Here is a 24,222-nt window from a genome sequence, read left to right on the forward strand (position 1 = left end):
TCTGCGGACCATATACATTAATCAGGCGCAAACTGTGCCCCTTCAAAAAGACGTCTAAGACCATGCATCTCTCTAGTTCAAGCTCAATGACCCGATGGCAGCTAATCTTACTGGTCTTAAAAATGATCCCCACTCCTCCATACAGCTCTGCAGCAATTGACCAAAAACTTGGCCCGAACTTCCAGTCTCTTTTAACGAGATGAACGTCCACAAGAGAACCAAGTCTCGTTTCTTGTAAAAAAAATAACATCCGCGTCGCATTGGCTCAAGTAAAACAAAGCTGGCTGACGAGCCTCGACCGATTTCAAACTGGCGACATTTAGAGTCGCCAACTTGAGAGGAGAGGGAACTGCCATCTGGGTCATTAAGCTTGGCGTTTCCTACTCATCCCAATCTCATCCCCACTGGACCCGTAGCGCTTAACCGCTACCCCAGCCGGGGTGGCTTCAGAGTCGGACAAGGGGAACTCTTCCACCGAGTCCCCTGTCTGCTCAGATGCTGGAGATACCTCCCCCAAAACACCAAATCTATTGGCGCAAACTACGTTTTCTCTAGACACCATTTTAGGGGTCTGCTTAGTTTTGGGTTCACCACTACTCTGAGCCGGCCCAGACTTTCAGGCTCCCCTCTGAGGTCTCCCCGAGGCTCTTTTAGCCTCTAACTAACTCCATGTCCTCCTGAGTCATATCTTCCCTTGCTGACTTAACTTGAGACCCCCTCTGAGATTCTGACTGTACTTTGGCCTGAGATACCCCAGAGACACCCGGTTCATCCACCAATTTTTGTGGCTTTGCCACCAAAGCCTTCTGCGTCTTTTCCACCGATAAAGCCTCTGGCGTCGCCTTATGCAAGGACTGTGACCCACTGCCCTCGCTCTCCTTTGCCAACTGCGACGAGGAGGCTACAGGAGACTCGGACGCCAAAGTCTGCTGCTCCACCTCTCTTGGCAAGGAATACTGCGTCTGCTCCACAGGGGGCTGTGACCCAGATTGCACTACCTCAGGCTGAGCCTCAGGGCCCGATGTTTCACGAACTCTTTCTTCAACCAAGGGTGTCTCTGGAACACTTTGCAATGAGGGCTCCCCCTCTCCTTGTGCCTCTGGAGCACCCACTTCACCTCTCCCACCCTGCTCCATCTCCTCTTCCTCATCCATGATCCGAGCCAATTCCTCCTCCACCTCTTTATCTAAATTGTGCAAGGAAAGTGGGCACCTCACATATGGGTGCCCCAATTTCTTGCACAAATTGGACCTTATTTGTCTGCAGGCCCTTGCCACATGACCAATTCCATCACACAGAGAGCACTTCTGCACCGTGCAGGTAGCACTGAAGTGCCCACTCTCCCCACACCTATGACATTTTTTACCTGCCCCTGATAGAACACATTAAGTTTGTCTCTTCCAAAAAAGGCCACACTCGGAAGATGCTTCCCTATGTTACCTTCCTTACCCAGGCGTACTGACACCGTCCAGCCTCCCGTCCAGATGCCAGACTCATCTAGAATTTTCCTTGGAGGAGCCAAGACATTCCCGTATGACCTCAGCCATACTGCCAAATCAGACCCTGGGATGGACTCATTCCGGGTCAGGATGGTGAAATTTTTTATGAAAGACTGTCTGCTCGCAGGAACCAGCTCCAGCTTCGACCAGAAATCAGACTGCCTCTTGTCCTCATACCTGGCCCAGAATGAGTCCAATGCCACAGGGCTAGCAACACTAAGGTCATACTCCCGGTCCTCCCATGAATGTATTAAAGAAAAGATATCTGAAACACCAAGGGCCAGAACCTCATCTGCTAGAACTTTTCTCTGAGGAAGTGCCATTGACCCCAGAGCTCTGATCTTTACCACATTACTCCTCACCCTTTCCCCTGGTATCTTCACCCCCCTCACCACCTGATCAATCGCCTTAGCTCCCCTAGCTGAGGACTCCCCAACCACCTGCGCATAGGAGTGGACACCTGGCTGCACGGGGTTCCTTTGCGGAGGATTTACCTGGGCAACCACCTGCGCTGACCCTTGCTGGCCACCTAAACCCCCACCACCCTCTTGCACCACCCCCACTGCGCTAGGAATAACCGAAACACTCTCCTTTCCCTTTTCCTGCACCTCAGGTTGCACAGAAGGGCCTACCTCCTCCACCTCCCCCACCTGACCCATAATAGATGCACCAGTAATACTCTTATTTTCCACAGATTTTTTTTCTCCCCTGAGATTCCGCCCCCAGTCTTCCCCTTCACCCCTCCACCTCCCCCACCCCTGGCAGGCACTTCCTTCTCACTACCATCAACCACCTCCCCCATGACATAAACTGCTTTTTCCACCACTCCATCACTCCTCCTTCTGTACTTTTTCTGAAGGTCATCCTCCAGCAATTCATCGCCAAATGTGAATTTGCTACCAGATAGCAAAGTCTCTAGCTGTTTAATGAAACTGGCGGCAAAGAGTCATCCGAGCTACGACGCACTCCCGACTTTCCTGCTCCCACATCAACCTCAGATTTCTTTGCACCTGTCTTCACTGCTCCCTGCTGAGCAGCCCCAGCAGACTTACTGGGCTTCCCAGCACTATTACACCCTTTCTTCACCGGCAAACTTTTTGTAGCAGGCTTAGCACTAGTGCTAGGGAGGGCTTCATCCACAGTCTCCCTCACAGCACTCTTAGTGCTCCCTGATCTGCCAGAAACATGACCAGATTGTGAACCACCATCCACTTTCACACATGCTTCACTGCTACCTTTCACATATGCTTCACTGCTTCCAGCACAGGGCTTCAGAAGTTTACCTTGAACCCTTGATGCTGCTTTCAGAACACTGTTGTCCTTGCGCACAGGATGCGCGTCCTCTTCTGACTCCTTATCATTGTCAGAGGATGAGCCACCTCCACGATGCGTCTTTTGCATACTTGCAAATCTCTGCTTGTTTTTAAACATCTCCCCAAACGGACCAGCCACTTCAAGTAATATAGCCATCCTCTTTTGATTCTTATCAAAATCAGCCTTCAAACTTTTTAGCTCTTGCCTCAACTCCTCTCTGTCAGTGCTCCAGGCCCTATTAATCCTGGTTCTGATTGCTTTCATTTGTTTGGATAAAAAAACCATCCAACACTTTTCAAAGCAGATACCGTGGCGCCCCAATACACTGAGAGTAGATTGCTGCTGTGTGAGGATGAATCCTTCACATCCAAATGGTCAGAAATATTTTACAGTGCACAGCGCAGGTGTACTCTTCTTAATGGATGATGTACTTTTCCACCTATATGCACTCAATGTGCAAATAAAGCAAACAAGGTGCTTTCAGTGATATGTGCAAGTTCATTTATTTCTGGATAAAAAGAGGCAAATACAGGCTAAACGAGGTGGGCACTTACTTCTGGAGGGTCTCAATCCACTTAGGACCCTCCCTGGATGATAACGCTTCCCACTGCAAGGGGTACTCAAGCCCTTCCACTCAAACCTGTCTCCGTGCTGCCCAAACAGGAGCGGGCGGGCAAGCATACCATATATACAAATTTTAAAAAACATAATTACCTCCTTCAGAATGCCCCTGGCTCATTCCAACGGTTGCCGCAATGGGCACCAGGACTTCCGGTACGCACGACACTATGCGGGTCACAATAAGGACTTGCACGTTCCACTTCATTTCTATGCGTACAAGCTTGTAATCTACGCGGAAAAAGTGACGCATCAATCGATGCGCATAGCGTACTACAGTTACATATGAGGAAAGATGTTTAGCCGCAGCTACACGTGTATAAAAATAAATACATATTATTTCCACACGCAATCTGGTTTGTGAGCTGTCGCAGGGGCAATTCCTAAGGGCATACACATAAATAGTAACATCATAAAAACATCTCATATATCAACTTTTAAAATCATATATAGCTTTTTCAAACAACTAAAAGAAATAAATTAAAATACATTCACAGTTTCTTCTCACTAAAGAAAAACAAAACAAAAATTTGCTTTCCTAAAACAGAAAGAATTTGCGATAATTCAGGTTGGAGTGAGCTCGAGATGTCTCCCAGAGCACCACTGCTGAATATATGCAAATTAACCATTGTACCCTTAGAAGCTAAACACACCTCCAGAACCGCTGGAATGCAATGATGTGTCAGCTTGTTAAATTGTACAGAGCCATAATAATCCAACATGCATACAGACTGTTTCGGATTGTTTGATCCTCATCAGTGCATGGCATGGATTAATCTGGCTCTATGGAGTAGGGCTTGTAAACCGAGAGGTACAGACTAACCAGCAAGCTCATGGTGACCCAGAACTCATTGGAGTGTGTAAGGGACTACAATGGTCCTAAAAGCCCCCTTACTAAGATGTTAAGAAAAACAAAAATTTGCTTTCCTAAAACAGAAAGAATTTGCAATAATTCAGGTTGGAGTGAGCTCGAGATGTCTCCCAGAGCACCACTGCTGAATATATGCAAATTAACCATTGTACCCTTAGAAGCTAAACACACCTCCAGAACCGCTGGAATGCAATGATGTGTCAGCTTGTTAAATTGTACAGAGCCATAATAATCCAACATGCATACAGACTGTTTCGGATTGTTTGATCCTCATCAGTGCATGGCATGGATTAATCTGGCTCTATGGAGTAGGGCTTGTAAACCGAGAGGTACAGACTAATCAGCAAGCTCATGGTGACCCAGAACTCATTGGAGTGTGTAAGGGACTACAATGGTCCTAAAAGCCCCCTTACTAAGATGTTAAGATAAACAAAAATTTGCTTTCCTAAAACAGAAAGAATTTGCGATAATTCAGGTTGGAGTGAGCTCGAGATGTCTCCCAGAGCACCACTGCTGAATATATGCAAATTAACCATTGTACCCTTAGAAGCTAAACACACCTCCAGAACCGCTGGAATGCAATGATGTGTCAGCTTGTTAAATTGTACAGAGCCATAATAATCCAACATGCATACAGACTGTTTCGGATTGTTTGATCCTCATCAGTGCATGGCATGGATTAATCTGGCTCTATGGAGTAGGGCTTGTAAACCGAGAGGTACAGACTAACCAGCAAGCTCATGGTGACCCAGAACTCATTGGAGTGTGTAAGGGACTACAATGGTCCTAAAAGCCCCCTTACTAAGATGTTAAGAAAAACAAAAATTTGCTTTCCTAAAACAGAAAGAATTTGCGATAATTCAGGTTGGAGTGAGCTCGAGATGTCTCCCAGAGCACCACTGCTGAATATATGCAAATTAACCATTGTTAATTTGCATATGATCTCGAGCTCACTCCAACCTGAATTATCGCAAATTCTTTCTGTTTTAGGAAAGCAAATTTTTGTTTTTCTTAACATCTTAGTAAGGGGGCTTTTAGGACCATTGTAGTCCCTTACACACTCCAATGAGTTCTGGGTCACCATGAGCTTGTTGGTTAGTCTGTACCTCTCGGTTTACAAGCCCTACTCCATAGAGCCAGATTAATCCATGCCATGCACTGATGAGGATCAAACAATCCGAAACACTCTGTGTGCATGTTGGATTATTATGGCTCTGTACAATTTAACAAGCTGACACATCATTGCATTCCAGTGGTTCTGGAGGTGTGTTTAGTAGTGGTGCTCAGCAGAGCTCGAATATTCGAGTAGCTTGAATATTCGAGCTCTTTTTCAGCTATTCGAGCTCGGTATTCGAGCTCCGAATAGCTGGAGCTATTCGAATGGGCTATCTGAGTACACTCGAATAGCCCATTCACTATTCGAGCTATTCGAGCAACCCGGCGCTATTCGAGCTCGGTACCGAGCTCGAATAGCGTCATAGCCCAGATTGATGTCCTTAGAGCCAATCAGAGGGCTCCCAGGCCCTCTGACGGCAGCCAATCACAGAGGGGGACCCTGGCCAGCCCCTACCCTATAAATAGCGGCCGCCATGTTCCGTTTCTCCGTGCTTGCCTGAGACTTGTACAGAGAGAGAGTTGCTCCTTTGTGCTTTGGCTTAGCAAGAGCTCTATTGTGGTCATTTACCTAGCGTTTTTGCTCACATACACCTCCTATACACACCTATATTGTTGTTAGTTATTTAGACATTGTATTTTAGTTAGTAGCTTGTGTGTTACATTAGAGACAGGCAGCTGCTGCAAGCTTACAGGTTTAGGCCTCAGGGGGGCCTTGCCTCTGTGGGCAGCTGTCCTCTGTTTATTTCTCTCATCTATACCAGTATTTCTGCTGTCCTTTACTAATAGTATTGTAGTTATACTGTACTAGGAGTAGGACACTCACTGACTGTCACTGTTTATAGGCTACTAGCTAGCTCCTGCGTGTGTGCACTCACTCACTGTCTGTGTGTACACTGTACACACACTCTATTTCCTTCTGATTACTGATAGATTATTTTTAGTTAGTTGTACTTACTTACTACTTACTCTTACTGTACCCGTAGGGACACTCACTGTCACTGTTCATATAGGCTACTAGCTCCTGCGTGTGCGCACTGCACTCACTGTCTGAGTGTACACACACAACACACACTCTATTTCCTTCTGATCGCTGATTGATTATCGTAATTAGTTAGTTGTACTTACTGTTACTACTTACTCTTACTGTACTAGGAGTCTAGGACACTCAGTCACTGTGTTCATAGGCTACTAGCTCCTGCGTGCGTGCACTCACTGTCTGAGTGTACACACACCCACACTCCATTTCCTTCTGATCGCTGATTGATTATTGTAATTAGTTAGTTCTACTTACTGTTACTACTTACTCTTACTGTACTAGGAGTCTAGGACACTCAGTCACTGTGTTCATAGGCTACTAGCTCCTGCGTGCGTGCACTCACTGTCTGAGTGTACACACACCCACACTCCATTTCCTTCTGATCGCTGATTGATTATTGTAATTAGTTAGTTCTACTTACTGTTACTACTTACTCTTACTGTACTAGGAGTCTAGGACACTCAGTCACTGTGTTCATAGGCTACTAGCTCCTGCGTGCGTGCACTCACTGTCTGAGTGTACACACACCCACACTCCATTTCCTTCTGATCGCTGATTGATTATTGTAATTAGTTAGTTCTACTTACTGTTACTACTTACTCTTACTGTACTAGGAGTCTAGGACACTCAGTCACTGTGTTCATAGGCTACTAGCTCCTGCGTGCGTGCACTCACTGTCTGAGTGTACACACACTAAATTTACTTGTGATTACTACTGATTATTGTAACTGCTAGTTGTACTTCCTGACTGTTACTACTTACTTACTGTACTAGGGGACACTCACTCAGTCACCTCACCAACCAACCCACTCCATTAAAGTACCCCACTTTTCACCCGCCCTTTTAAAAAACTTTTGTCTATACGCCCAAAACATTGAAGATGTCTGGAAGTGGCAGCCAGCGCGGTTTGGGCAAGGGGAAGGGCAGCAAGGGAATCAGGAGGAGAGGGAGCAGCATTGTGGCAAGCCGCGGCCGCGGGCGCGCCACCATGCACAGTTCCGCAGCAGCAGCAGCAGCGTCAGTGGCTAACATTCCTCCCATAGCCACTGGCCGTGGACGCCTTGGGCGCCGCCCAGCAGGAGCATCTGCAACTCACGCTGCAGAGACACAGCAGCAGCAGCGTGTAGCACCTGCTCCCATTTTCCTCCAGCCGGGTCGGAAACGTCCCATTGAGGAAAAGGATGCAGACACTGTGGTGCAACTCATGACGGAGGATGAGCAGCCCGCCATCAGCTCTGCATCCGAGGCCTCCACCCTCACCACCACCACCACCACCACCCCTGTTCGCAGCAGCCGCCCAGCAGGGTCTGGGGAGGAGGCCAGTTCACCGTCACTCGCCGACCTGTCATTCAGCAGTCTTTTGACCCCAGGCATCATGAGTAAATTGTCTGCTGTTGTTGGCGATCTTGAGGAGGAGATGCTGATGGGCACTTTGGGGGATGAGGGATTGGACAGCAAGACTGTGGCGACAGTCAAGCAGCCCATCCATGCATCAGGAGAGGAGTTTGGGGGGTCCTCATCCCAGCAGGACATGTTTCAGGAGGGGGAGGATGATGATGACCCGGTGACAGACAGATACTGGGTGCCACCACCTCCAGGGGATGTCGTCCTCAGCAGCTCTGAGGAGGAGGAGGAGGATGCGCTTGTGGGCCTTGCAAGGAGGCGCATCATTGCAAGCATTGGCAGCGTCCCACAGCCTGCTGGTGTCTCAGGCTCAGCAGCAGCAGCATCAGCCAGTACCACCACCAGCCGCACCCAAGCACCCCCCCCAACCACCACAGGGAGACAGGCAGCAGCGCTTCCATGCCGTAGGGGGAAGTTTCTGTCACCAATCTGGCGGTTTTTCACCATGCCCACTGTGTACAGCAAGTACGCCACTTGCAACCACTGTCAGCGGAAGTTGAGCAGAGGTGCAGACCCCTTAAAGTTCAGCACCAGCTCGCTCATCAACCACCTTGCGGCTAAACATTTCCACCAGCATGAGGAGTTCCAGAGGCTGAAGGCATCTGCTGCTGGCAGTGGCACCACACCCATCACTGCACAGCCTTCAGCAGCAGCAGCAGCAACAGCAGCCACCCGCCCTCCTGCTCCTCCAGCAGCACCAGCAGGAGTGCGGAAACGCACTGCTCCTCCCCCCTCTGCAACTCCTGCCGCCGACACTGAGGCCTGTTCTGGCAGCCAGTCCTCAGTGGCCTCCTCTGCTGTGTCTGCTGATTCCCGTGTCAGCAAAAGGCCACGCCAGAGCCTTTTGAGCGAGTCCTTCCAGGGGGTGGTTAGGGCTCTGCCTCCCAGCAGCCGTCGCGTGCGGCAGCTGAACGGCTTGCTGGCACGGGCCATGTGCTCCCAACTCCTGCCGTACACGCTCGTGCAGGAGGGGAGCGACATTCGTGCGCTGCTTGCTTGCGCAGCCCCAGACTGGCAGCTCCCCAGCAGACACTTCTTTGCCCGCAAGGCCATTCCTGCACTGCACCGCTTTGTGATGGCCAATGTGGAGCGAGGGCTGGAGCACGCGGTTGGTGAAAGGGTCCACGTCACCATGGACTCCTGGAGCAGCCGCTTCGGGACAGGCCGCTACCTGTCCTTCACTGTCCACTGGGTCAGCTTGGTGGAAGGGGGTGAGGATGGGAGAGCAGCAGCGGGCACAGCAGCAGCAGCAACACAGTGGGTGGTGCCACCCCGCAGGGTCAGGGGAACTGCAGCAGGTTCCTCCGATCCTCTGCCATCCTCCGGCACACCTGGCCAAACCCCCCGCCTCAGCAGCAGCGTGAAGGCCCGCCACTGCCAAGCGCTGCTGCACTTGGTCAGCCTTGGGAAGACCAAGCTGACGGCAACCCATGTGTTGGCCAAACTCCAGGAGCAGGAGAGGATTTGGCTGACCCCCAGAGGCCTCAGAGTCGGAGAGGTGGTGGCCGACAATGGGGCCAATCTGGTTGCCGCAATAGACAGGGGAAACCTGACCCACATCCCCTGTCTTGCCCACGTGCTGAACCTGGTGGTGCAGAAGTTCCTGCGCACCTACCAGGGGATGGGCGAACTGCTGGAAACGGCAAGGAATGTTGTGTGTCACTTCCGGCGCTCGGCTGCAGCCTGTGCGAGCCTGGAAGACGTGCAAAAGGAGCTGGATCTGCCACGCCATCGGCTGATCCTTGACGTTCCGACTCGCTGGAACTCCACCCTGGCGATGTTGGAGCGTCTGGTTGAACAGAGGCACGCTGTCAAACAGTACCTTGCCCTGGCCACTGTTTCCGCAGCTCAGAGAAGGGACAAGACCAGCAACATCCCGTCCATCGTCCCCGATGATGACTGGAGGCACATGCAGCAGGTGTGCTTAGTGCTGGCTCCCTTCCTGCAGGCCACAAACATGGTGAGCAGGGACCATGCTATGGTCTGCGAGTGGGTGCCCCTGGTTTCTCTGCTGAACAGGGCCCTCGATGCTTTGCTGGAACAGGGAGCGGCAGCCTTGGACCAGCAGGAGCGGCAACCAGCTGCGCAGTCCACCTCTGAGGGGGAGGAGGAGGAGGACTTGGTGGAGGTCCCTGACCTGGCTGCTGATGAGGGGGATCAGCACAGCGCAGCTGAGTTGGTGCGGGGGTGGAGAGAGGATGAGGCGGCAGAGGAGGAGGATGAGGACAGCACTGACGTCGATGTGCCAGCAGACATGGCCCGCCTCTTCCCAATGGCAGCGCACATGCTGACGTGCCTGCGCAGGGACCCCAGGGTGATCCAGATGAAGCAGAGGGAGGACATCTGGATCAGCATGATGTTGGACCCACGCCTCAAGGGGAAGTTGAGCCAGTTCCTGCCGCCTGCAGGAGGAGACCCAGCGCAACAAATAAGGAGCTTGCAGCAGGCCCTTGTTGAGCGCTTGGAGGAAGCCTTCCCCCAGCCTTCCACCCCCACTGTCCAGCAGCCAGCACAGAGGCAGCAGCAGGTGCCTGCATCCAGCAGCAGCAAGCGCCCCACAGACCTGCTGTCTCTCAGCCACGAGCTCTACAGGACTGTAGAGGCTCCGGCAGCAGTGACTAGAGAGGAGATGCATGCAGCAGCATCCTCCTCCGGTCACAGCCAGCGCCTGACCCGCATGGTGGCTGACTACATGGGGTCGTACAGCGGGCTTGACAGCGATGCCCCTGATGATCCCATGGAGTATTGGGTCAAGCGAATGGAGATCTGGAGCGAGCTGGCGCAGTACGCCCTGGAAGTGCTGTCCTGCCCCCCTTCCAGCGTGCTGTCCGAGCGCTGCTTCAGTGCAGCTGGTGGCGTGGTCACCGAGAAACGCTCACGTCTGTCTCACAAGTCTGTGGACAGACTGACGTTTCTCAAGATGAACCAGGCGTGGGTGGAAGGCGAGTTCCTGGCCCCTGTTGTCGGCGAGAGGGGGACATGAACTGGCTGCCGGAACCATCGTTAATGTGCCTTACCACCCTTTACCACCTCCTGGCTCCTGCTCACTAAGTCAGCCTGGTTCACTTTGACTATTACGTCGCCTGCAGCCACACATTTTACACCTACAGTGGGCTGCTGTGTACTGCCCTTCTGCTGTCTGTCTGTGTTTCCCACTGCCAGGGTACACAGAATTACCTTCTTCTGCTGCCACTCTGCCACCAGCTATTACGTCAAACAATAGCTATATTGGTTGCAAAACCAAAACCAAACAAACCATTAAAAAAAAAAAAGGTTTAATTTTTCTGAGGTGCCCGGGTTGAAAACTGTGTTGTTCCAGTTGTGTATTGGACACAATGTGGGCTGCACGACCGCTGTCTGGGACCTCCTGTTGTGTTTATTTACAGCCCTGGTATCACCGCTAGGTACCAGGGCTATTATGTCACGCTGCCTACCTGCTGCCACACTCACACTGCTCCTCCATACCTCCTCCTGCTGCTGCTGCTGCTGTCTGTCTGTGTTTCCCACTGCCAGGGTACACAGATGATTTACCTTCTGCTGCCACTCTGCCACCAGCTATTACGTCAAACAATAGCTGCTCGCCTACTCCTCCATTCCTCCTCCTGCTGCTGCTGTCTGTCTGTGTTTCCCACTGCCAGGGTACACAGATGATTTACCTTCTGCTGCCACTCTGCCACCAGCTATTACGTCAAACAATAGCTGCTCGCCTACTCCTCCATTCCTCCTCCTGCTGCTGCTGTCTGTCTGTGTTTCCCACTGCCAGGGTACACAGATGATTTACCTTCTGCTGCCACTCTGCCACCAGCTATTACGTCAAACAATAGCTGCTCGCCTACTCCTCCATTCCTCCTCCTGCTGCTGCTGTCTGTCTGTGTTTCCCACTGCCAGGGTACACAGAATTACCTTCTTCTGCTGCCACTCTGCCACCAGCTATTACGTCAAACAATAGCTATATTGGTTGTAAAACCAAAAACCAAAAAACCATAAAAAAAAAAAAAAAGGTTTAATTTTTCTGAGGTGCCCGGGTTGAAAACTGTGTTGTCCCAGTTGTGTATTGGACACAATGTGGGCTGCACGACCGCTGTCTGGGACCTCCTGTTGTGTTTATTTACAGCCCTGGTATCACCGCTAGGTACCAGGGCTATTATGTCACGCTGCCTACATGCTGCCACACTCACACTGCTCCTCCATACCTCCTCCTGCTGCTGCTGCTGCTGTCTGTCTGTGTTTCCCACTGCCAGGGTACACTACACAGATGATTTACCTTCTGCTGCCACTCTGCCACCAGCTATTACGTCAAACAATAGCTGCTCGCCTACTCCTCCAGTCCTCCTGCTGCTGTTGCTGTCTGTCTGTGTTTCCCACTGCCAGGGTACACAGAATTACCTTCTGCTGCCACTCTGCCACCAGCTATTACGTCAAACAATAGCTATATTGGTTGCAAAACCAAAACCAAACAAACCATTAAAAAAAAAAAAAGGTTTAATTTTTCTGAGGTGCCCGGGTTGAAAACTGTGTTGTCCCAGTTGTGTATTGGACACAATGTGGGCTGCACGACCGCTGTCTGGGACCTCCTGTTGTGTTTATTTACAGCCCTGGTATCACCGCTAGGTACCAGGGCTATTATGTCACGCTGCCTACCTGCTGCCACACTCACACTGCTCCTCCATACCTCCTCCTGCTGCTGCTGCTGCTGTCTGTCTGTGTTTCCCACTGCCAGGGTACACTACACAGATGATTTACCTTCTGCTGCCACTCTGCCACCAGCTATTACGTCAAACAATAGCTGCTCGCCTACTCCTCCATTCCTCCTGCTGCTGTTGCTGTCTGTCTGTGTTTCCCACTGCCAGGGTACACAGAATTACCTTCTGCTGCCACTCTGCCACCAGCTATTACGTCAAACAATAGCTATATTGGTTGCAAAACCAAAACCAAACAAACCATTAAAAAAAAAAAAAGGTTTAATTTTTCTGAGGTGCCCGGGTTGAAAACTGTGTTGTCCCAGTTGTGTATTGGACACAATGTGGGCTGCACGACCGCTGTCTGGGACCTCCTGTTGTGTTTATTTACAGCCCTGGTATCACCGCTAGGTACCAGGGCTATTATGTCACGCTGCCTACCTGCTGCCACACTCACACTGCTCCTCCATACCTCCTCCTGCTGCTGCTGTCTGTCTGTGTTTCCCACTGCCAGGGTACACAGATGATTTACCTTCTGCTGCCACTCTGCCACCAGCTATTACGTCAAACAATAGCTGCTCACATTACTCCTCCATTCCTCCTGCTGCTGTTGCTGTCTGTCTGTGTTTCCCACTGCCAGGGTACACAGAATTACCTTCTGCTGCCACTCTGCCACCAGCTATTACGTCAAACAATAGCTATATTGGTTGCAAAACCAAAACCAAACAAACCATTACAAAAAAAAAAAAGGTTTAATTTTTCTGAGGTGCCCGGGTTGAAAACTGTGTTGTCCCAGTTGTGTATTGGACACAATGTGGGCTGCACGACCGCTGTCTGGGACCTCCTGTTGTGTTTATTTACAGCCCTGGTATCACCGCTAGGTACCAGGGCTATTATGTCACGGCGAGCTGCCTGCCTCATTGACTGCCTGCTGCCACACACTCATCCTCCTCCTCCTGCTGCTGAATTTACCTCCTGCTGTCTTTGTGTTTCCACTGCCAGGGAGCACATACAATGGCGCTTCCAACATGCGTGCGCCCACCAGCTATTTGTTACGCTCAAAAATAGCTGCATTTCTTTAAAAAAAAATTGAAAAGAGAAATACGTGAAGAAGAAGAAGACGATATTGAAAAAGAAGGAGAAGGAGAAGATGAAGATGAAGAAGAAGATGAAGAAGAAGATGAAGAAGATGATGAAGAAGAAGATGAAAAAGAAGAAGAAGATGAAGAAGATGAAGAAGAAGAAGATGAAGATGAAGAAGAAGAAGAAGATGAAGAAGAAGAAGAAGAAGATGAAGAAGATGAAGAAGAAGAAGAAGAAGATGAAGAAGATGAAGAAGAAGAAGAAGATGAAGAAGAAGAAGAAGATGAAGAAGAAGAAGATGAAGAAGATGAAGATGAAGAAGAAGAAGATGAAGAAGAAGAAGAAGATGAAGAAGATGAAGAAGATGAAGAAGAAGAAGATGATGAAGAAGAAGAAGAAGAAGAAGACAATATAGAAGAAGAAGAAGAAGATATAGAAGAAGAAGATCTAGAAGAAGAAGAAGAAAGATAAAGAAGAAGAAGAACAAGTATATACAGTAACACTACTGAACAAAATTAAGGACACAACTTCTCTTTCCACCTTTTTTTTTAAAGGAACATCCCCACATAATCACTTGCTGTTGTTACTTGGAAAAAAAGATGTTTCTTGCATCATTCACCCTCAAAACAAGTGTTGGAAGCTATTTAAGGCCAATTCGAATAGTCAGCTCGAATAGTGAGCTCGAATACCGACTCGAATAGTGAGCTCGAAGTCCGAGGTCGAATCGAATAGTAAAAATTATTCGACTCGAATATTCGACTGACCTCGAATAATTTACTATTCGAATTCGACCAAACTCGAATTTTAAAAAGGGGTATTTGAGCATCACTAGTGTTTAGCTTCTAAGGGTACAATGGTTAATTTGCATATATTCAGCAGTGGTGCTCTGGGAGACATCTCGAGCTCACTCCAACCTGAATTATCGCAAATTCTTTCTGTTTTAGGAAAGCAAATTTTTGTTTTTCTTAACATCTTAGTAAGGGGGCTTTTAGGACCATTGTAGTCCCTTACACACTCCAATGAGTTCTGGGTCACCATGAGCTTGCTGGTTAGTCTGTATCTTCTCACTAAAGAGTTATTGCACTTTTCTTATACAGCAGTCCATTCAGAATTTAATCCACAATATCTCCATTTCTTATCCTGTGGTGACATCTTGTGTTCAACAAAAATCATTACATCTCCTTGTATGTTCCAAAGTAGATAATTCAGCAAAGTCCCAATAGATTCTACATTATTGCACTTCCCCTATCGCCATCTAATGTTCAATCCATACATTTCACCATGTTGTAATTATTTTATACCTTTCCATATACAAATCCAATTTAATTTTACACACTTTATAAGATTAAAATTACTCCAGTTAAAACAGTTTGAAATATTCTAATAAAAAATTACATAATTAAAACAAAGCAGTCCTACCTTGTCTTCTGTCCTAATTTACGAATTTGCTAAAAAAAAAACAATTCAAATCAAAATCAATATTTAGACCATTTGGGTATAGGCAATTCAACTTAATTATCCACTCCATTTCTCTTTTTGCTAAGTCTCTACTCATATTGTTCCCCCTCCAATTCTTCTACACCTGATCTATTATAGCAAACTTTAATACCGTGGGGTCACAATTATGTTTCTCCTTAAAGTTTGCTGACACTGAATGATCAAGGAAACCTTTTCTGATGTTACTGGTATGTTCATAACTTCTCTCCCTGAATGCCCGTGTGGTAAGGCCCACATAATGTAGGCCACACGGGCATTCAAGGAGATATACCACCATACATGATTCACAATTATAAAACTTCTTTATGAGGAATTCTTCAAGGTTTTGATTATTTCTAAACTTGACCGTTTTCCTTGGGATGTTCTTGCAGCACCTGCAAGCAAAACAGGTCCCACATTTGTAGAAGCCTTTAAAGTCTCCTCATCTTCCATTATGCTTATTCGGGGGATCCTGAACACTACTAGTTAGGACATCTTTTAAATTTGGTGCTCTCCAGTATACTACTGCTGGCCTTTCTGAAATAACATTAGTCAAATCTGGATCTGTCAATAAAATATGCCAATGTCTTTTTAATATCCTTTCCACTTCCTTATGTTGAGTACTATAGTCAGTAATGAAAAGGACTTTATGCTGTTCTTCTAACTTCTTCTTCGTCTGATATATGACCTCTTTCCTATTTTTATCCAAAGTCTCCTTAATGGTTACCTGTAAATCCTCCTTTCTATACCCTTTTTGCATAAATCTTTCGGTTAGTATATTTGATTCCGTAATGAAATCTTCTTTTTCTGTACAATTTCTGTATATACGCAAGTGCTCACTTTTTGGAACTGATTTAAGCCAATTCTTCTTCTTATTATTATTATTTATTATTATTATTTAGTATTTATATAGCGCCGACATATTACGCAGCGCTGTACAGTGTATATATATATATCTTGTCACTATCTGTCCCTCAAAGGAGCTCACAATCTAATCCCTACCATTGCCATATGTCTATATTATGTAGTGTAAGTACTGTAGTCTAGGGCCAATTTTTTTAGGGGGAGCCAATTAACGTATCCGTATATGTTTTTGGAATGTGGGAGGAAACTGGAGTGCCCGGAGGAAACCCATGTAGACACAGAGAGAACATCTTTGCAGATAGTGCCCCGGCTGGGATTCGAACCAGGGACCCAGCGCTGCAAGGCGAGAGAGCTAACCACTAATTCTTATGATGACAGCTATCTGTAGGGATGTAGCTATTCTTGTCTGTGGGTTTAAAATAAGTTTGTGTTTTCAACTTCTCTCCTTCTTTGATTATCTTAAGATCCAAAAAATTTACTTCTGTCTTGTTATAAGTGGCAGACTAATTCTAAAGTAGATAAAGAGGATACCATTAAAGGTGAATCAGTAATACCCCCCAAAAAACTGGAAGTTCCTATCCAGAAAATTCATGAAAACCCCAACAACAATACTCCTAAGAATAGAAATACCCCAAAACCACGTAACAGGAACCCACAGCCACCAAAACAATTTCCAAAAAAGCCCAATGGACCCCCTAGACCTTATTATCATCCCAAACCCAACTACTATCCGCAGCCCCCCTATCGCCCTCCTTAATTTAGACCTCCTCGATCGCCATTTAACTACCCACAGCCTTATAGACAACATCCCAAAATGTATCCTAAATATGTTCCCCGAGAATCCTACTCTTCGAATTTCATACACCCTAAAAAGTTTGTTAGGAAAGGATGGCATCCCCGCCCAACCTACCATATACCCATATACAACCAATAATCTGCCCTAACAGACACAATAAGAGATCTTGGCCGAGAACCCCCTGCAACTCCAGGCTATCCAAACCAATCACCTTTTTTAGGGGAGGGAGGGGGGGGAACCCAAATCCAAAAGAAAGGCCATAGAAGAAGAGGATGTCGAGCAGGTAGGAGGGAACAGTCGAAGAAACAAGAAAAGCAGAGACGAGTGGGAGAAAGAGGAGGAGGAATTTTTAACTTAAGTAATATTCCATTTAATGAAAAAGAATTTGACCTTCTAGATAGAGGTATGAAGTTCGCACCGCAGAAAATGATTAATAAAACCAGCACTTTCATAGATGCCAAAAAATTCATTAGGAAACTACATTTAAAAAAGTTTTTCTCCAATAACAGCACAATTATGGAGAATCCACAGGGAAATAATGTAGAGCAACCATACTTAGTCAGTGGCCTAAAAAACAGCTCTACCTTTAATCCTCCTCATAACAGCAATCACGAGATTGAAACTTTCGGGAGTCTGATAGGTAGAGACATTATGAAAATGAAACCGAAAAGGCTAAAGGTCCATACACACGTCGGATTTTAGCGAACGACCCGTCGTTTGAACGTTCCGTCGTTCGGACGTTTTCGCGTCAAATCCGACGTGTGTACAGACTATCGTTCGGGTGATAAGACTGGTTACCAACGATCCGCCGGGCGGATCGCTGGTAACCAGTCTTATCACCCGAACGATAGTCTGTACACACGTCGGATTTGACGCGAAAACGTCCGAACGACGGAACGTTCAAACGACGGGTCGTTCGCTAAAATCCGACGTGTGTATGGGCCTTAAGTAGTCAACAACAAATGAGAGAAGCAATCAAAGAACTTAGTGAGAAGAAAGAACTAGTCCTAAAACCAGCCGATAAAGCCGGAGGAATTGTGGTCCTATCTAAAGAACAATATGAGGAAATGATGGGAGATATTTTAAAAGATGAAAGAACATATAAAAGGATTAAGAGAGATCCAGGAGTAACTTTTATGGAAGAACTAAAAGACCTTATTAATAGTGGAAGAGATAGTGGAGTTTTATTACAAAAGGAGAACTAGTCCTAAAACCAGCCGATAAAGGCGGAGGAATTGTGGTCCTATCTAAAGAACAATATGAGGAAATGATGGGAGATATTTTAAAAGATGAAAGAACATATAAAAGGATTAAGAGAGAACCAGGAGTAACTTTTATGGAAGAACTAAAAGACCTTATTAATAGTGGAAGAGATAGTGGAGTTTTATTACAAAAGGAGGCTAAATATCTGATTCCGTCTTTTTTCCGTACTCCAGTGATATATGCCCCCCCCAAGATCCATAAAAACAAAGAGAGGCCACCGGGCCGACCCATAGTAAGTGGAATTGGATCAATTATGGCAAGATTGGGTGAGTTTTTGGACTTTTTCCTCCAACCATTGGTAACTAAGACCACCTCATATTTAAAAGACTCAAGGGAACTGATTAAAATTCTGGATGGGATGACAGTAACAAGTAACAGCTATATAGTAACAGCAGATGTTACCTCTCTGTATACCGTGATAGACCAGGATATGGGAATTAAAGCGGTCATGTATTACCTTCAAAAAACAGAAAATTATAGTACAGAGCAACTAGAGTTTCTAGAAAGGTGTCTCGGGTTTGCTATGGGTCACAGCTATTTTTGGTACCAGCAGGAATACTATTTACAGCTAGTTGGGGTTGCGATGGGGGCCAAATATGCGCCCAGCCTCGCAAACCTATAGCCCAATGGGAAGAAGCATATATTGACACTGAGAAATTTCCACCCCTCCTACTATGGAAAAGATATATTGATGATGTAGTATTCCTATGGGAGGGGGATGAGGAATCATTGGGCAAGTTCATACAGCATATTAATGAAAATAATGCAAACTTGGAGTTCACATGTAACTATAGCAAAACAGAAGTACATTTTTTGGATCTTAAGATAATCAAAGAAGGAGATAAGTTGAAAACACAAACTTATTTTAAACCCACAGACAAGAATAGCTACATCCCTACAGATAGCTGTCATCATAAGAATTGGCTTAAATCAGTTCCAAAAAGTGAGTACTTGTGTATATACAGAAATTGTATAGAAAAAGAAGATTTCATTACGGAATCAAATATACTAACCGAAAGATTTATGCAAAAAGGGTATAGAAAGGAGGATTTACAGGTAACCATTACGGAGACTTTGGATAAAAATAGGAAAGAGGTCATATATCAGACGAAGAAGAAGTTAGAAGAACAGCATAAAGTCCTCTTCATTACTGACTATAGTACTCAACATAAGGAAGTAGAAAGGATATTAAAAAGACATTGGCATATTTTATTGACAGATCCAGATTTGACTAATGTTATTTCAGAAAGGCCAGCAGTAGTATACCGGAGAGCACCAAATTTAACCACTTTACCCCCACGCGTACGAATTTCTCCGTCCCTTTTTCCATCCTTTAACCCCCAGGGACGGAGAAATCTGTACTTTCCGCGCTCCCACTCGCTCTAGCGCGCACTCCCGCTCGTAAACACGCCGCCGGCCGCTCGCACGGTGATCAATGAACGGGAAAATCCATTCCCGTTCGTTGATCTAAGCCCCGCAATGATCCGCTGCTTATCCGCTAAGCAGCGCGATCATTGTGAAAAAAAAAAACTTTCTCAGCCTCCTAGTACTTCCTGCAAGCGTCCGGAAGGACGCTTGCAGGTCGCATTAAACAAAAAGTTACTGTTGCCATCTTGTGGCCAAATAGTAAAACTACACCCTAAAGCATTTTTTACATACAAATAAATTAGTTTTACACTAAAAATTAACTCCTTACCTCCCACACTCCCCAATTTATTTATTTTTTGCAATTAAAAAAAAATTATAAAAATTATAAAAATTACAATTAAACAAATACATAAATAGTTACCTTAGGGACTGAACTTTTAAAATATTTATGTAAAGAGGGTATAACACTGTTACTTTATAAACTATGGGCTTGTAATTAGGGATGATATCACACAAACAGTAGCGCGGAATAGGGAGAAATGCTGCTGGAGGTGCGCTGGCTTCACAGCGCAAGAGAAGGAAAAGTGTGTCTATGATACCTCAGCGCAATGGATACCACTTTGTCCGCATAAAGCAGGATAGTCACAGTACCTGTTCCTGGAGTTCCCACCTCTTGGACTTTGCGGAGTGAGTTAAAACGGAGCTGTGATCTTGCTGTAATCCCGACCACTACCAACACACACCGCTCCGTATGGGTGCTAGGACGGTCACGCTGGACGGATTTCCGGGCCTCTAGGTCATGTGATCCACACTGGATGGTTCCCCTGTGCGTTCCAAGTGCGTCCTCTGCGCGGTGCTGCAAGAGAAGCGGAAACAATAGTGCACACTGTGTGGGGCCGAAAAGACCAGGCGCAAGAATCCACTTACTAGAAAAAAGATGTTTAATAGCAGTATTGCAATGTAGCCTCCACTTCCCGACTCGAGTTTCGGCTTCCGCCTTCGTCAGGGGGTCTTGTAATTAGGGATGGATGCAAAACTGAAAAAAATGCACCTTTATTTCCAATTAAAATATTGGCGCCAAACATTGTGATAGGGACATAATTTAAACGGTTTTATAACCGGGACAAATGGGCAAATACATTTCATGGGTTTTAATTACAGTAGCATGCATTATTTGAAAACTATAAAGGCCGAAAACTGAAAAATAATAAATTTTTTCCCACATTTTTTCCTATTTTCCCACTAAAACACATTTAGAATAAAATAATTTTTGGCATAATGTCCCACCTAAAGAAAGCCTAATTGGTGGCGAAAAAAACAAGATATAGTTCATTTCATTGCGATAAGTAATAATAAAGTTATAGACAAATGAATGGAAGGAGCGCTGAAAGGTGAAAATTGCTCTGGTGGTCAAGGGGTAAAACCCCTCAGTTGGGAAGTGGTTAAAAGATGTCCTAACTAGTAGTGCCCAGGATTCCCCGAATAAGCATAATGGAAGATTAGGGGACTTTAAAGGCTTCTACAAATATGGGACCTGTTTTGCGTGCAGGTGCTGCAAGAACATCCCAAGGAAAACAGTCAAGTTTAGAAATAATCAAAACCTTGAAGAATTCCTCATAAAGAAGTTTTATAATTGTGAATCATGTTGTATGGTGGTATATCTCCTTGAATGCCCATGTGGCCTACAGTATGTGGGCCTTACCACACGGGCATTCAGGGAGAGAAGTTATGAACATACCAATAACATCAGAAAAGGTTTCCTTGATCATTCAGTGTCAGCACACTTTAAGGAGAAACATAATTGTGACCCCGCGGTATTACAGTTTGCTATAATAGATCAGGTGTAGAAGAATTGGAGGGGGAACAATATGAGTAGAGACTTAGCAAAAAGAGAAATGGAGTGGATAATTAAGTTGAATTGCCTATACCCAAATGGTCTAAATATTGATTTTGATTTGAATTGTTTTTTAGCAAATTCGTAAATTAGAACAGAAGACAAGGTAGGACTGCTTTGTTTTAATTATGTAATTTTTTTATTAGAATATTTCAAACTGTTTTAACTGGAGTAATTTGAATCTTATAAAGTGTGTAAAATTAAATTGGATTTGTATAAGGAAAGGTATAAAATAATTACAACATGGTGAAATGTATGGGTTGAACATTAGATGGCGATAGGGGAAGTGCAATAATGTAGAATCTATTGTGACTTAATGTAGAATCTATTGGGGCTGAATTATCTCCTTTGGAACATACAAGGAGATGTAATGATTTTTGTTGAACACAAGATGTCACCACAGGATAAGAAATGGAGATATTGTGGATTAAATTCTGAATGGACTGCCGTATAAGAAAAGTGCAATAACTCTTTAGTGAGAAGAAACTGTGAATGTATTTTAATTTATTTCTTTTAGTTGTTTGAAAAAGCTATATATGATTTTAAAAGTTGATATATGAGATGTTTTTATGATGTTACTATTTATGTGTATCCCCTTAGGAATTGCCCCTGCGACAGCTCACAAACCAGATTGCGTGTGGAAATATGTATTTATTTTTATACACGTGTAGCTGCGGCTAAACATTTTTCCTCATATGTAACTGTAGTACGCTATGCGCATCGATTGATGCGTCACTTTTTCCGCATAGATTACAAGCTTGTAAGCATGGAAATGAAGTGGAACGTGGAAGTCCTTATTGTGACCCGCATAGTGTCGTGCGTACCGGAAATCCAATGACGTCAGCGGAAACTAACTGGTGCCTGTTGCGGCAACCGTTGGAATGAGCCAGGGGCATTCTGAAGGAGGTAATTATGTTTTTTAAAATTTGTATATATGGTATGCTTGCCCGCCCACTCCTGTTTATCCCCTGAAGACGGCAGTTGCCGAAACTAGTCGGGACAGGAGCGGGCAGCACGGAGAAAGGTTCGAGTGGAAGTACCACTTGCAGTGGGAAGCGTTATTATCTAGGGAGAGTCCTAAGTGGATTGGGACCCTCCAGAAGTAAGTGCCCACCTCGTTTAGCCTGTATTTGCCTCTTTTTATCCAGAAATAAATGAACTTGCACATATCACTGAAAGCACCTTGTTTGCTTTATTTGCACATTGAGTGCATATAGGTGGAAAAGTACATCATCCATTAAGAAAAGTACACCTGCGCTGTGCACTGTAAAATAAAAAAAACATCCAGTTCACTGACCTCTTTGAGTTCCTTTAACAATCCGAGCATACGGTTTTGAAAGCCTCCCAAGTCCTCCCCAGGTTGGGGTACTGTAGTTCCAACAAGATCACTTGATTGGCCCGGAGGCCCCATAGCTCCACCACCACTGTCTCCGCTCATAGTGCAGCCTGCTGGGCTTGCAGGCAAAATTTAGCTCCAGGCCTAAAGGCCTTGCCTGGTTGTCCAGCAGAGTCCAACAGCTTCACCTAGCACGCAGGCTGCTGGCACCAGACTTGCCCTCCAATGGATCCTCGTTGAAGGATTTAAAGTGTACTCATTTCAATTACAGGGCCTCGTTCCGAGTCCTGCATTGTTATTTTTCGTCACTACCTCCCCGTGTCGGAAGTGGGTAATTTATGCGCCTGCTGCCTTCCTTGGATGTGGTAGCCATTTCTCAGGCTCCCTCTCCGGAATCAAACCCTGATTCCCCGTTACCCATGGCCACCATGGTAGGCACAGATAGTACCATCAAAAGTTGATAGGGAAGACATCCAAATGCATCGTCGCTGTCACGGGGGACATGCAATCGGCCCAAGGTTATCTAGAGTTACCAAAGCGGCCAGGAAGAAACTGACATCTTTCCCTAGCAAGTTTCAGTACATGGCATGTTCTCGCCGGAGGAGCACCTCCCGACAATCTCCCCGAGGGTGCCGGGCTCGGGACGGGGATGGTCAGAAGCCGACCCCCCTCCCGGGGGGAGTGGGACCTCACTCAGCCGGACCTGTGGAACCCCGCCTGCGGGCCAGTCAGCCCGGCTGCTCTCATCGGGGCCTCCGCGACTGAGGAGGCCAGCTACCTACAAACTCGGTCCGACCGCCCTGCGAGTGCCCGGGTGGTGGCCTTGGCCAGGGACCCCCTCCACGCCCCCCGGCCTCTCCTCCGGTCAGTTGCCCCGCGGCTGGGACTCTCCTTCCTCTGGCTCTATCCACCTCTTAGGGGAGCAGGACCTTGATGGCCTCGGCGGGGGACCCCCTCCGCCGGCCAGCTTGCCCCACGGCATCGACTCTCCTGCCTCTGGCTCCATCCGCCCCTTAGAGGAGCAGGACCTCGGTGGCCTCGGCCAGGGAAAGCCACCCCCCCGCCCGGCCTTTCCTCCGGCCAGCTTGCCCCGCAGCATCGACTCTCCTACCTCTGGCTCCATCTGCCCCTTAGAGGAGCAGGACCTCACTGGCCTCGGCCAGGGACCCCCTTCATGCCCCCGGCCTCCCGGGGGGCGCCGGTCCTCCGGAGAGCCAGCCTGACCCCCCGCGCTACCGACGCCCGCCACCGGGGGGCGCCAGGGCTCCCAGGTGCCGGGCTGCCCAGCGCTACCGCCGCCCGCCACTGGGGGGCGTCAGTCCTCCCGAGAGCTGGCCTGACCCCCCTGCACTACCGCCGCCCGCCACCGGAGGGCACCAGTCCTCCTAAGAGCCCTGGGACCCCCCGGTGGCGGGCGGCGGTAGCGCCTGGGGCAGGCTAGCTCTCGGGAGGACCGGCGCCCCCTGGTGGCGGGGGGTGGCAGACGAGCTGGATGACACTATCCAAACCCGAATATCAGGTATCCGCTTATCTCTACCTGTTGCCAATGTCGTAGTTCTTTTCCCGCTGGTGAAAATTTGCATGAAAAGAATGCACATGGATGCA

General features: G+C 47.0%; 1 protein-coding gene across 1 annotated transcript; it reads left to right on the forward strand.

Annotated features, from left to right (window-relative positions):
- The first annotated feature begins 23,204 nt into the window (after positions 1-23,204).
- On the forward strand, positions 23,205-23,840 carry LOC137540968 (uncharacterized). The gene has a single exon (XM_068262139.1). The coding sequence runs from the start codon at positions 23,205-23,207 to the stop codon at positions 23,838-23,840; it is 636 nt and encodes a 211-aa protein (XP_068118240.1).
- The last annotated feature ends 382 nt before the right edge of the window (positions 23,841-24,222 follow it).

This window comes from Hyperolius riggenbachi, chromosome 12, assembly GCF_040937935.1.
Source record: "Hyperolius riggenbachi isolate aHypRig1 chromosome 12, aHypRig1.pri, whole genome shotgun sequence".
Classification (NCBI taxonomy): domain Eukaryota; kingdom Metazoa; phylum Chordata; class Amphibia; order Anura; family Hyperoliidae; genus Hyperolius; species Hyperolius riggenbachi.